Here is a 15,688-nt window from a genome sequence, read left to right on the forward strand (position 1 = left end):
AACTAAAATTTGCTTTCACATTTTGTAGTGATGCTCCTTTATATAGAAAAATGACCAGAAGGATCAAAGGATATTTAAATTGTGGCTTAGTGTAGTAGATATTTATGTATATGTATACTCTTAACAAAATTTATAAAAAATATTAGATAATGTGGTGCCAAGAGAAAAAGTGAATATGGAAGGAGTTTGTAAAGTGTGGAAACAAAAAAATTTTTGAACAGTTTAATGTTATCGTTGGATGAGAAAATTTTAAGAATTTAAGCATACACAGAAGTTACACAGATTTTTCTTTTAAAAATTTCGTACAAATTCATTACGAAGTCAATGCATGTATATTAGACGTCTTTTTAATACAAGTTGTCATGTAGCTAACACCCAATCTTATGTTCCTGGGAATCGACCTAATAAAACCGAGGCAGTCATGTTAACCACAAAAAGTTGGTCAATAAAAAGTGTGTGTATCAGAAACCACCATACGACAAAAAACTGAAGCCTAATTTTATAAGGGGCAATTTAAATTGACCCGACTAATCCACAAAAGGATCATACGTACATTTAAAGTAACATTAAAAAAATTTTATTCTGACGGTCCAATGTTGTAATAATTGATTGATCCATTAATACTCGTATAGTAACATTCTATATAAATAGTCTTCATTAAAGAAATAGTGAGGAACGATGTAAATGAATTTAAATCGCAATACAAATATTTGATTACTGATTTGCATACATATACATGCACACATTTGGAATTGTTATATTATGAACCAATATAGAAAAATCGTTTTTGTGAAATTACTATTAATGAAGAAAATTATTTTAAAACAACATATAAATTGTTTTTGGGGAAATGTGCTGACTTACAAGCCCTTTATTTTGTTTTCGATTTATTAAATTGTAATTTTGCGGGGCAAAAAAAATTATATAAAACTTTAAGAAATGAGACTTTACTTAACCAATCAAAGTGCAGGTCATTTTTCTTGTACATTTACATGCAAAAAATATTAAATAGGTAAGTATTTAATCTGCATGTTCAATAGATCAAGAAAAGTTTTGTTTTTATTTAACTTTTTTATTTGAAAGTTCATTAAAAGTTTATTAAGGTTGGAAACTCTATTGGAAAAATGTTATAATGTTAATTTGTTTGGTTTTTAATTAAAAATTTTACAAACAAAATTAAATTTAATAGAAAAGAGAATAATTAAAAGTTTTTGGATGATTAGAATTAAAAATTCTATAATTTAATTTTAATTATAATTTTAAAGTAGTTTATAATCTTATAACAACTCGACTTTTTTGAAAACTGTTATTCATTTAGCCAAAAAACTTCAATAATAAATTTTTTAATTAAGATATAAGTATGAACGTGGTTCCGAGGTTATGGTCCAAGTCTACCTATTTCTAAAAAATTAATACAAATTATTAAGCACAATCCTACTGCAACTATGATAATTTAACAAAAACATACTCAAGTTGCCTTAACTTGAAGCTCAAATTTGAAATTCTTAAAACTTACAAATTGCGAGTATTCTTTAGTAGTTTTACTGTTATTGGTTGCCCATAGAATTTCATGGTTCTCAAAATTTCCGATGTAATTTTTCCAAAGTAGGTACTGAACTTCGTAGTCCCATCATATGAATAGTAGTCGCGAAATTTTTTAAAGAATTGTAAAAGTTTTATAATTTTCTTTGAGTTGATCGCAAAAAATTTATTCCATGCCACTGTAAATTGTAAAGTAAATTTATATAAAAGATATAACTTTTACTATTAAGTATGTATAAAAGTAAACTTTCTTTATTATTAACGGATTACATTTACGTATAGTTATACATAGATAATAGCGATTAAAGATATTATAAAGAAAGGCACGTAGTTCTCATTTTAATAAGATTTTTGATTATTACCTATAAATAAATAATTTTTTCTCTATTATTTAAATTCAGTACGCCTTTTTAGCAAAGAGATTATTTGACTACGCAAACGGTGCAGACTTTTTATAATTTTTTGTAAGAACGTAAACTGAATATTTTATTTTGAGGAATTTTTTGAACTTTTTAAAACAGGAATAGCAATATATGAAATTTTCGGGTTATTTGTACATTCAACTCAATTGATTCGTATTACCAAATAAGATGATTGCTAGTTGTAATATGCATATGAGTATATTTTTATTATATTAGATAGCAATTTAGACAATTTCTAGCACAGGCTATTCAAAACTTTGAAAATATTTTTAATAATTTGATGTCAGGTTTCGATTTAGAATGACGATTAGAAGAGCAATGTGAAAAAGTTCTTTTCTATTTATAATTAAATATTTTGTGGGGTGGGAATTAGATTACAAGGCTTGGAAATTAGAAACTGGACATCACTACAGAGAAAATTTTACAGAATTAAAAATAATTTAGTTAAATCAACACTATTGCAGGCATCAAACCTATGAACATATGGCATATTCTGAATTATTAAGAAAAATTGCAAAAAAAATTGTTTTCGGGAAGGCTAATTTACTTTAACATTTTACTACTCTGCTCTCGTTTCTTACAATTATGTTTATAAGGTTAAAAACTTGCTTTAAAAAAAAATTTAGACCAAAATCTTGGTTAATATACAATATTCATAGAGATTGTATTGAATTTTTTCTTTATCGCAGCATTGAAACTAATAATTATATGATCTTAGAACAAATTAAGGTTTTAAAGATTTTACACGAATGCATATGGAAATTATTGTCCATATTTACATATCGTTATTGTCCTTTTTGTGGGCAATTAGTATGTAAGTATATCTAAGTTATTGAGTAATTATTGATTGTGTTATTACGTAATCAAAAAATTAAAAGCAACATATTCCTAACACAATTACATACGATTGAATAATCATGTATGTAAGTATGTATATGACCAGAATGTTAAAAATTTTCTTTTAAATAGATTCACAATAATAACGTACATTTAATTATGGGTCTAAAATCTTTGAGTATGCATAAGCAAATATAGTTATATACTTCTGTACGTTAAAATATACACAATATCAACCAATGGGACATTTGTATATAAATTGCGTATAATTAAATTTTTTCAACTATTAAAATAAATTGTATAATAGAAATTGACATTAAAAAAATATCATGTTAAATCTAACAATTTCATGGAAAATTAATTTCTTGTAGTTTTTTAAGAAAAAAATGAATTTCCCATTATTATAATCTCAGATTATTATGTAATAAACACATTGCATACATATAAATATTATGTACATACATACGTATGTATGTATTTATATAAAATTAAAATAATGAAAAACATCACATTTACTATACCAAATTTAAATAATATTTTCATATTCACATTGAATTTAAATTTGTGGCACAAATATGAAAATTTGGTTTCTGCAAATAACACATTAGCCAGAATGCTTTCGCCTTTTTTAAACCAGCTTTTATATTATTTTCTCAAGGAAACAATGCTGAAATATGTATGTATATAAAAAGTGAAATGGTGAGCATTGAAGAATGGAATTTAAAGAACAAGAAGAAACAAAGTGTTCTTCGCAACAAAAACAAACCTATCAAGAAACTTCAGGAAAAATAAACCTAAAACAATACAAACAATTTACAACTCTGGACCACGAAGCTGTAGACTGTGAAGTACATATTGCGAATAGATCTCGATCTAGCCAAAATTAAAGTGCTAGAATTTTCAAAGGAGTAAAACAAGAAAAACTGGAACTGTGCTGTCAAGTTTGACAAGCTACCAATCATCGTGGAAATAAATGAGTTTGTTTTTCAATAACTACCTTATTGAAAATACGGTCGATCGATTAAAACTGAAAAAGCTGCGTGAAAACCAATGGTGAAATTTTGAATTCCAAATTATTGGAAGACATATCATAAGAACTATATTACAGAAAATCAATATTCAATTATTGTCATGTGCTTTCTCCGTTGCAAAAATTCAAGAACCCTGAATTAGGTAATATATTAAGATATAAAAGAAATTCTTTTTTTTTTTTATTGGTATGAAAAGAAAACTTCCTTTTATTCGGAATAAAATACTTTTTTTTTATTGTTTGCTAATATATTTCGTGCGCTACATACGCACTTTATTAAAGCTGATTTTCTTCTCTGAAGAGAATAATAAAAAAAAAAAAAAGAATTATACTTCGGAAAAATTATCAACCATTGAAAAAAAAATTTTTGAATATGAAAGAAAATTTTTAAGTTTGTAAAGAATACACTATAAAATGTGCACATTTGTGTAAACTCAGTGTGATGAATACGCGCTTTGTGGTTTTAAATTGAATGTGAAGTAATTATAATTGTGATTATATGTATATGCTAGTGATTATATATATTAAAAAAAATATTTTGTGAAATGCTAGTAAAAATGTTGCCATTCAACGGCCATGTTGAATGTTGCCATGACAACACTACACAGAGGCGTTGATACTCGTATTGCAGAATTGCCACGGCATTCATCGGAATCTGTCAATGGAATCTAGCAATGGTGTAGGGCTCCTTATGAGGCCGGATGGGAATTACACTGAGACCAGGGAAGAAACGCTTCAGCTCTTGCTTGGATGGCAGAGGCATTTTTGGTGACGGTTTGGCTTTACATGATCACAGAAGGCCACTGGGGCAGGTCTGGACTCTAGCTAATAAAATTGTTAGCTATGAAAGGGCTAAATGGGGCATAAGGTCGTTGAAGCCCTTTATAATAGCAAGGCGAGGACTATGTCGCCCTCATCCTCACGAGGCTTTTTAGGGTCAGTCTTGCGTTTGGTTATCTTCTGCGTACATGGTCCAGTGCGCTGGTGACTTTCATTCCCAAGGCTGGCAGGGTGACGACTAGTTATCCAAAATCGATGAGACCGATCACTTTGTCGTCATTTACCACCGACATGGCTCTGCTAAACTTCACCTCTAATATGGAGGAGTCGTTGGAGCAAAGGGAAATTGCTTTGGTCGCCTTTATATAGGGATATATAGAGGGCGTTTTCAACAATACCTCATATGACTCAATTTCCTGCTTTGCAAAGGAGAGTTATTCACGAACTGGTATGTGAATGGATCTTGCGCATGCTTGAGAGCAGGGCTGTATAGGTATCCCTCGGTGAGGAGGGTACTCAATTTTAAAATTTTTGGTCGCTCGTATTGACTTTGGGGTCAAAAACAAAAAGGGTGTCTGTATTGATGAAAAGACATTTTGTTGTCATTTTAAACTTTTATTCCATTTTTTTATTTTAAATATTTTTTTATATTTTTTTTTCACTTTTTTTTCTCTTTTTTAGTTTATAGTATTAGAAAAAACATAACCCAAAAAAAGTTTCACAGTAAAATATTTTTTTTATTTTTTTTTTTTTTTGATAAAAAAGACTTAAAATGAATTTTTGGTTTCCCTTTTTTTTTAGTTTAATATTGAATTTTTAATTTTTTTATTTACTTTTTTATAAAGATGATAGAATTTCATATTTTTTTTCATATGTTTAGATTTTCATTAAGAAAATTTTACTTATATTTTTTAAGTTATTCCTATTTTTAAATTTTGGTATATAATTTTCTTTTAATTATTTAATTTAATCTTGACTTACATTACATTAGTATGCAATTAGTGTATTCATGCCTATATATACATATATTTATATATGTATAAATATACATATGTACAATTGTGTTATAATTTGGGAAAAGTACGAAAAACTATACTCAAAATAATTTATATAAAATATGAAAATGGTTCTTGGTATTAATTTTACAATTCTTGGGATGAACGGATTTTAATTTTTTGCATATTTCGTAGGCGCATTAACATAAAATGACAACACTTATAGAATTATTGCAAAATGTACAGTATTTAATTACAAGGTTTAATTTATGAAATTGTCACTAGCTGATACAAGTTTCATATTTCGAATAATTTGTGTATGGACAAATTCCGAGTAGAGTTTTTAATACTTAAGCCATATTTTACTATAGTTTCTGTTTTTATTTTTGTATTTAAAACATTTATTTAGTTTTATTATAATTAAATATGTTTAAGTTTTTTTTTGTTTGTATTTGGTAGAAAATTTTACATTTATAAATTATTTTATTATAGCTTTGCGATTTTGGTTTATTTATGAATTTTTGAAATTATCATTGTGTAAAATTCACAACAGCCACAAAAGTGCCGCCATTTAGGTATATTATCTGTTAGTTGAATCAGGAAGCTACAATGTTCAGGTTAGTGTCGGCATAGATTGAATATTTGTTATCTGATTGATTTGATATTGAAGTATAACTCTTAACTAAGGAAATTCCTTAATTAATAAACTGTATAAAATCGATCGAATAAAATCGATTGTAAATATCTACTAAAGTCAGTAAATATAAAAAAATACTTATGCAACATTTTGAAACAGTTGTTCTAATTCACCAATAATTGTTATAATAAAATATAAAGAAAATGGCAACACTGATGTTAAGTTTGAATATTTATAAAATGAGTTTATTTTTTATAATTTCAATTTTTTTATTACAATTTTTTAATGCGTTATTTTTATACATTTATGCGATTTAAGATTTTTTTAACATTCTTTATTTAATTTGTATTTTAAAATAATTAAAGCTTTCTTTGTTTTTTTTTAATTTTTATTTCCAAATTCTTCATCTTTCACCGTTCTAAATCAAATTATGATATATGATTTTTAATAATAATAATGTTATAAGTTTTTGTTCTCATTTGCTTATTTAGTTTGTATTTTTTTTACATTTAAACTTCTATAAATTAAATAATCTTGGCTGTTTTGTTTTTTAATTTTTTTAATTTTAACTTCTTTTAAATGATTCATTTATTTTTTTATATAATGATTCTATATGCATGTTAAATATAATGTAATATGTTTGTATTTTAGTTGATTTATAATATTCATTGTTTATTAACAAAGTTAAAAAAGGTTTTTTTTTTATATAAAAAAGTTTTATAAAATTTTGGAAATAAGTTTAAATTACAAAATTTTTTTTAATTATATAATTTAAAGTATACAGATTTTGAATCTGTGGTTAAAAATATGTAATAATGAATATAATAAATAACATATTATTTTGGTATATAATAATGAGCGTGTCTTGTAATATAAGAAGTTTTGTTTATGATTTAATTTATTTATACATATAGATATTTTAATATTAAGATAGGTAAGAGATTTTGCTTTGTATAGGTGGAATAAATTTAGAACAATAATTTTTAATAGTTTATTATGTGAGTGTAAATATAATTTATTATATTTATATATGCATATGCATCTAATAATAATATCGATATTTATTTTAGTAATGCGAGCAATCAACTATGAATGTGATAATAAATTTTAGGATGATACATTATAATAAGAATAGAAGTGTGACGGCCTTCATTTTAATATTAATTTATGTTTCTTTTTAAAAGTTTAAAAAAAATATATATTTTAATGATGATGTCGTGTTCACAGAACACAGGATTTTGTAATATTATAGTGAATAAGGTATTATTTAATGATAAAATTGCATAATATTTTAAGCTTTGATTCATTAAAATGTAGAACATGGCATTCATTATTTTTAATAGAACATAGTCGATTGCGGAAAGTAAATGAAACTGAATCTAGTAGCAAAAAAGCTAAAATTCTTTTATAGTGGCAAAAAAAAGATAAAATAAAAAAGTCCTTTATTATTTTTGATAATATATTGTAACTAAATAATAAAATGATATTTGAAAATTATTTTAGAAATTTTTACTTGAGAATTCAAAAACAATGGTAAATATTCGGCAGAGTGGATGTGGTTTTGATCGTTATAATGTTTTGTTACATTGTGGTGTATATTCAATCAAGTACACAATTCCATATAAAATTAGGTACAGAAATATAGAAATAAAATTAACAACTGTTTGCTTAAACGCGTTTTAAAGTTCATGTGATCTATTTCTTAATAAGCTAGTTTTGTCATAAAGGTAAATTAATTTTTAAAAGAAAACTTGAAAAGATTTTTGTTTTTTTAATATAAAATAAAAACATTTGATGTTTAGAAATCCTTATAGTGATTAGACTCGAAATTATGATTTTATTAGCAGAATTTTTTGTTCGAAAGATAACTAAGTTAATAATTGAAACTTAAAAGTGTAAGGGAATAAGATTTTCAAAATAAATTGTACGAACTTTTTGCGATTACTACCATAAATTTTTTGTCACATGAATTACAAATTTATATTCCACACATAACAAAAACTAAAATAATCGAAATTGCAGTCGCATCCGAAATATTTACCAAACTTTTCTTTAATATAAAAATTTAAAATTTTAAGAAAATTGATTCGCTCATATTGAAATTAAAGTGTTTTTTCTAATAATACATAAACTTTTAATGCACAAGAATTTCATTGTACATACGTATTACAACACATTCTACATACGTATTACAACACATATATTGACTTTTAAAAAAAATTTATTGCAAATAAAAACAAAACGACTCAGCATTAAAAATAAAAGTAATAAAAATAATTTATACTCGTATTACTGATTATTATTTAATTATTATTTAGTATTTTAAAACATTAAAAATAATAAATTTTTAATGAAATTTAAAAAATTTTTTAAAATTAAACATTATTGAAATGTTGCAATGAATTTATTTAATTTGCAAAGTAGTGCTGATCAAAGAATTTTTATTGTTACCCAGTTCTGTTTTTTGCTCTGAAAATTCTTGATATTCTAATATTTAATAAAATAAGTTATTTATTCTCTTTTTTGGTTATTGTTTAAATTATGATATTTTTATAATTTATGTATGTATGTATGTATGTATATGTATATATTTTATTTATTTTCTTTTTTTAAAAAGAGTAAAGTCGCATTTATTCCCCATATTCTTTTTATAATTATTTTTAAATAAAAATTTTTTTATAACATTATATTTATACTTTATTTATTTTTTTCACTTTTAAATTGCAAACATTTTAATATACAAGTTTTGTTATTTGTTATTTTGTTAATACTTAATAAATTAATTAAGAGATTTTATTTTTATTGATTTTTATTTTAACATAATTTATAAATTTTTTTTTCTTTCGCTCTTATTTTAATGTTAATTTAGTTAACATTAGTTTATAAATGTTATTTCATTTTTTACATATTTTTTTATTAAATTTAATTTTACTAACAATTAACGTTCAATATAATTAATTTATTAAACAAGAAATAAAATTTTTAATAATACAAAATTAAACAAAATGACGTTTCGTTTATACATTTTTCATGCATAATTATAGTTTTTGTTGATTGGGTAAAAATTATTATTTATTAACGTATATAATAAATATTTAGTAATGCTTAAGCACGGGAAGTACAAAATAACAATTTTTTCAGTTAAATGTTAATATTTTAATTAAAATTTTGTTTGTTTTTTATTCTAAAATTTCAGAGATGGAAAAGTTTCAGATTGCCGTTTATCTAATCCTCATCGAAAACATAAATATGTGAATTTTATGTTTTAATTATATTTATAAAAAAATGATCATTAATAAAGATAAAATATTGCAGTATTTTAATATATTTTTTAATCACTAAACATAAAATATAATTCTGAAGTGTTTTATTTAGTGCATATCGTTTGCAGTTATGATTTTAATTTTTGGTTTTTGTATAGAAAATAAAAATTTCCAAGCGTTTTGAGAATATATGACTTTAAATATGATGACAATACTGCAAAAAGATTTTCATTTATAATGAAGTGATTTTAAGTAAAAGTGAGTCTACAAATATTTAATAAATCACTAACTTTTAAAACAAAATTAAAATTAATTGTTAGAATTTTGTGGAAAAATGGTGTCGAGGCACTTTGTGAAAGGAATTTTTTAACTGCACATAATGAGTTTACATTACATGATTTGCAAAATATCAAAACGAAAAACGAAACGTCAAATAACATTTTTTTTTCTTTTATAATTTCCATAACACATTAAAAATAGTTTTATATTTAAATAGATACATAATTAATATTTCAATTAAATTTTAAACTAGGGGTTCTTAATTTACTTTTTCTTTTATTTGGTTTTTTATTAAGCTTTTAATTTTATAGGTGATACGCAATAATAATAATGGTAATTAAATAAAATATTTGGCATTTAGTTTAATTTTTTTTTCTATTGACAAACATTATTAGAAATATTCAAATTGTAACTTTAAAGTAAAGTCGATTTTATTTAGTAGCATACGATAGTAAGTAATAGTTTTAATATAATTTATTATAGTAAAAAATTTTAATTTTCAGTAAATTGTAAGATCAGAAATCTGAAAAAAAAATAAATATTACCCAAAAAAAAAAAATAATGAGTTTTGTAATTTAATTTATTTTAAATGGAACACAAAACAAACTTTTGATGATATATTTAACAAATTTGTTTAAATGTCTTAAAATGACATTAGGAAAAGTTCATCATCTTTAGTACTATCCACAGTGGATATAAGCTGGTTATCACATAAAAGAATTGAAACTTTTCAAAACTATTTCAATTCCACTAACAAAAACCTTCGAATAAATTTTTGTTAGCGGAAGGTTTCTTGAAAATGATTTATTAATTAAAGAAGAAGTTCAAGTAAGTAAAGAAGTAGGTGTTGCTTTATTAAGATATTTAAACAAAACCGAAAGCAAGACTAATTCATTTCATAGAATTAACTCTTTTATTGATAAATTTTTTGTGAATCAAGAGTCCGATTGTTAGAACCTTTCAAAAGATATAAATTAAAATATATTCAAATAACACCACGTTGAATAACATATTAAAAATATTTTTAAATATTGGATAAAAAGACACAACGTGCCAATTTAATTATTTGTTATTCTAAAACAAATGAAATACAGATAATCGACATAAAATTTAATCCGATTTTTTAAAATCTTTGTAATTTATAAAATGATTTATGGTCTTGTTTATGCAAGTAAAAGCGATTTGATTCAAAACGATTCAAGAGGTCAAGGGTTAATGTTATGAACGATTGGTGTGACATTTAGATTTATATATTTTTGTATTATTTGTATTATTAACATATTTTTGTGGCATTACCGAAAGTAATTATTTTTTAAATTTTTATAGTTAATTTTTTTTACACGTGCAGTAAATTGATAAATTAAATTTCGTTTAAGAGAAAATTATATTTTTTGTGTTTTATATGTTATTTCCATTCATATAATTTTATATAAATTTTATTTTGGGTTTTTTGTTATGAAAAAACTTATCTACCATTTATAATTTACTTATTAATTTTTCATATGAAATCTATTTACTTTACTTATAAATTTAATTTCAAACAATTTTTTTTGGGGTTAAGGAGCTCATATATCATATAAATATTTTTTATCTTTTTTTATAATTTTGTTCTTTTTTTTTATTTTTTAGAGAAATAATATATATGTTATATAATATACAATATATATGTACATTATATATGTATGTACATATCGGCATATAATTATATAAATTTCTTTTAATTTACTATATATTTTCTGTATTAAATTATTTTATTTATGCACCTTGAATGTAAAAAATCCTACCAAAATGAACATATTATGTAAATACAATATAATCATTTTCTTTAACTATTTTTTCTATAATTTTAAATTTATGATATATTTGATTTTAAATTTGAAGGTTTCAGAAATGTTTATTTGGATTTATTTAAGATTGAATTAATAATTGTTGGTTGGTCGATTTACAGAACTCATTTATCAAATTGTTGATATGTGACATTATGGTACCTGTAATTCTATAAAGAGGTTCGGTGGTTTACTGTTAATACAAATCGAAATTACGAATTGAGCTCAATTAAAAAAAGAAGTTTGTTCCGAATTACAAACGAGGATTGCGCTTTTATTTTTTGCATCCACAAATTTCATTTGTCGATATTTAAAACCATAATAAATTCTAAATGGAAGGACTGATGTTTGGCAAATTATGTAAACAGAGATCGATCAATAATATATTTTTAATATGGCGAGCATATTGAAATAATTAAAATTTCGGACTTAGAGAGTTGAATAAATGAAAAGTTTTAATGGGTTCTAAATTTTCTAACTTTTTAGATAACGCTATTGTTCATTTTGGTAAGTTAACTTTTGTTTAAAACTTATTCCAATATGTTTCTGTCAATGATTTTAAATATTATACTCTTCTTTATAAGTTGATAGACCCATTTAATTGATTATTTATATACTATATTTAATATTATTTATTTCTCTTATAAGATTGTTTCATTATTAAATTTTAACCGTTTTTCGTTGAGTTTTAATTTTTTTTTCTATATTATTTAATTTTTCATTTAAACTAAATTTTTATTATTGTAATTGAATTCAATAAAAATTCAGTAACCAACTTAATATATAAAGTGTATATATATATTTACATATATATATGTAAATGTGTATCTATAATTTATTATAAATTTCAAAACAGGTTCTATATAATTTTTTCTTAGTAGTTTTCCTTTATGTAACCTACTTAAGAGATTAATATTTTACTTTAATTTTTATTTTTATGTCCTAAATTACATTTATGTATTTCTCAAAAAAATATTTTTTGTGATTTAATATTTCCATTTCTAGAATTTAAATTTTCTCATATTTTTTTTATAAATATCTTTTTCTATAACTTTTTCATTGATCGACTCTCACTTTAATTTGAAATTCAACCTTTAATCATTTTTTGTACGATTTTATTTTTAATTAAATTCTAGAAAATAGGATAATACTCAGGATTTCCATACTTTTAATTTTTTTATTGACATTTTTTTACATCTTGATACCATCGCCATTAAATCTGATCGCCCTTCTTCATCGGATAGTGTTTCACCTTCTGAATGTACTTCACGTTGACGTTGTCTTGGGCTACATGTCGGTGTTTCTTTTTCTGAACTACCTTTTGCTCTAAATATACCACGACCCATTTGATTACTGCTATTACTACTGCCGCTACCACTTGCATCGTCTGATCTATATTTGATACGAGTTGATGTGGTGGGATCACTTAACGCTATTTGTATTGGTGGTTTAGATCCTCCAGATAGCATAGCTGCACGACTTATGCTAAAACCTCTACTGATTTTATCAATCGCAATACGGTGACGCCTCATTGACGGTGTTATACTAGATCTATCTTGTAATATAAATTTCCCAATTGTTTGCCAATTAGCTTGAGTTGTATAGACATTTTCGTCGTCTTTTAATGGTCTTTGTTGTGTATTTGTTGACGATGAGCTACCACTTGCCCCAAATTCAAGTTCTTCAATTAAAACGAAATCATTTGGGTCTTCATTAATACGTCTGGCTTTGATTAAAGCTTGAGCTATTACATCTTGAGCTGTCGAACCGATTGCAACTTGAAATATGGTATAAGGAATATCAGCGCTTACATTATATATGCAAACTAAAAATGGTTCGTCGTCACTAACGCCGCCAGCCCCCATTGAACGACGTTTTGAAACACTGCGTATAGAAGTTATGTAAGCTCGACTACTAGGATCATCCCGTATTTGTTTCAATATAAATCGCCCTTCACCCTTCCACAAAGCTTGAGCTTGTAAAGGCTTTTCAAAAGTATCGAGAATTCTCCGTGTTGCAGGTAAATCACGATCCTTCTTTTCCCAACCACGCTGTACTTCTTCTTCTAAAATATAATCCTGAACTTGTTCGCCAGATTTATTACGTTTCGCTAAAGCTTGAGCAATAACTTCTTGTGTTGTTGTTTCTTGCGTAATTTTCAAAATGGTATATGGTTCTTCTGAAACGACTCCATATACCATAAGGAAAAACATACGTCGTTTTAACGGAATGTTCTGACCAATAATAGTTGCGGATACTTTCCCAATTTTGTTTAATGTTAAGTTATCTTCGGTATCATTTGTCGATGAATAAGTTGGAAAACGATCATCGCGACGACCTCCCATAAACTCATCAGCTTCATCAGAATTACGTTCTAAACTTTCTTCCTCCACTCTGGAATACACAAACAATGATGCCATACTTAAGGGTTGGTTTGAAGGTGATCGTAAACGAACATGCCGATAGCCGGGTCTTAGGCACTTTAATGGTATCACACGCTGTGACACCATGTGGTTTGAATCATTATCAAATACAGTAAATCTTAAGAACGCGATATCATGGAACATTACCTAAAATTTAAACATATAAAATTATATATTTGTCATAAATTGCATAATTCAAATCAAATTCAAAATATAAAAACATAAAAATTTATAAATGAAAGACGTGTTAATATAAAAATATGTAAGTAAGTAATATGAATCATTATAAAACTTAAGAGAATTAAATATTTTTGACGGTTCCTGTAACTCACTTTAAAGAAAAATGTATCATTCCAAATCGGATTTAAGGCATTCTTTTTAATAATTTTTGTTTTCTTTTTACTGCAATCAACAGGTATACCTAGCATTTCAACTTCTACGTACGTGCTGGATGATAAATTGCTTTGACAAACATACTGCCCAGAAACTATATTTATTACAATTTGGGAAGAATGCAATCCATCGAACTCTTTTTCAAGTGGATTAAAACGACGATACATCAAATGAGTAGGATTCCATAAGACTTCTGGCTTGCAAACAAATCCACAACACCCGTTTTCTTCGAACATAGCTGTGTTAATATGCATTGGTGGATCATCAGTTTGATAATTCAGGGCAACCATTTGCACGCCAAACGCCCAAAAGTAAACTGGATTGAAATTTGACGAATCTATCCTCAGTCCAGCTGGGTAAGTTCGCATTAATTGAGTTTGGGTGTGAGATATTAATGCAAGTGGATGTTTTCTACAAAGTTTTTTTGCACTAGCTTCATTTATTGACGAGCATTGATAGCATGGATGGTTAACATTTGGATGAACCAGTTTGCGGTGTGATGCAGATGATGTACTTGTCGTACTTAATGGTTGCTGTGGTATGATTGCTGCGGACTGTGTCAGTCCTGGTGTTGTACTAGATTGTATTGGAAGTGATAAAGGTTGTGACGATAATGTATCGATTGTTTCGGAATTTGCTGAAATTGTATCTGATGTGTTGATTGATGTACCAGATGGAGGTCCACTTGAAGTCCCAGACCCAACTTTAAGAATGCTACCAACTGTAACGAGACTGCCACTAGATGATGCTGTGCTAGGTGGTTGTTGCATTCTAACAGAATTATGTGGGCTAAATGGATTAAGCCCACGAAATTTTATTGCTTGCACATATATCACAATATCCGATAATTCTCGAGCTATTTGACTACTACGTTTTTTCGGCTTGTCATCGGGTTCAACTCGCCGCGTAGGCGTTATATTAGAATACGAAGATAGACTATGTCGAGTTTGTTTTTCGTCTATGGAACCAAAAATCGAATGAAAAGTTTTTTCTAAAAAAAATATTAAGCAATGCAATGTAGAGTTTATTAGACTTAAAAGGATAATCACCATCTATTTCATCCTCATCGTCTTCATATTCATCATCACTAAATTCTTCCGTTACTGACCCACTGCTTGTATTAGAAATAATCGAGCTGGCTCTCCCTGTAGCGGTCGTCGGATGACGTTGTGGTGTTCCTCTAATCGTAATTATGAAAATAAGGAGTATTAAGTATTTTGTGTCAAAAATGCTTTATTTAGAGCTACATTCAAAGTGAACC

At 25.7% G+C, this 15,688-nt stretch overlaps 1 protein-coding gene across 1 annotated transcript in view; it reads right to left on the reverse strand.

Moving 5' to 3' along the window:
* Positions 1 to 12,439: 12,439 nt before the first annotated feature.
* LOC129616248 (1-phosphatidylinositol 4,5-bisphosphate phosphodiesterase epsilon-1-like) overlaps positions 12,440 to 15,688 on the reverse strand; it is a 108,836-nt gene continuing 105,587 nt past the window's right edge. The window contains exons 10-12 of the mRNA XM_055531790.1: positions 15,477 to 15,607; positions 14,367 to 15,418; positions 12,440 to 14,181 (exon numbers count right to left, since the gene is read on the reverse strand). Of these exons, the coding sequence (XP_055387765.1) occupies positions 12,763 to 14,181; positions 14,367 to 15,418; positions 15,477 to 15,607 (2,602 nt within the window). The 3' untranslated portion in view covers positions 12,440 to 12,762. The remainder of the gene's footprint in view (positions 14,182 to 14,366; positions 15,419 to 15,476; positions 15,608 to 15,688) is intronic.

Source organism: Condylostylus longicornis, unplaced genomic scaffold (assembly GCF_029603195.1).
Source record: "Condylostylus longicornis isolate FDR11 unplaced genomic scaffold, ASM2960319v2 ptg000163l, whole genome shotgun sequence".
Classification (NCBI taxonomy): Eukaryota; Metazoa; Arthropoda; class Insecta; order Diptera; family Dolichopodidae; genus Condylostylus; species Condylostylus longicornis.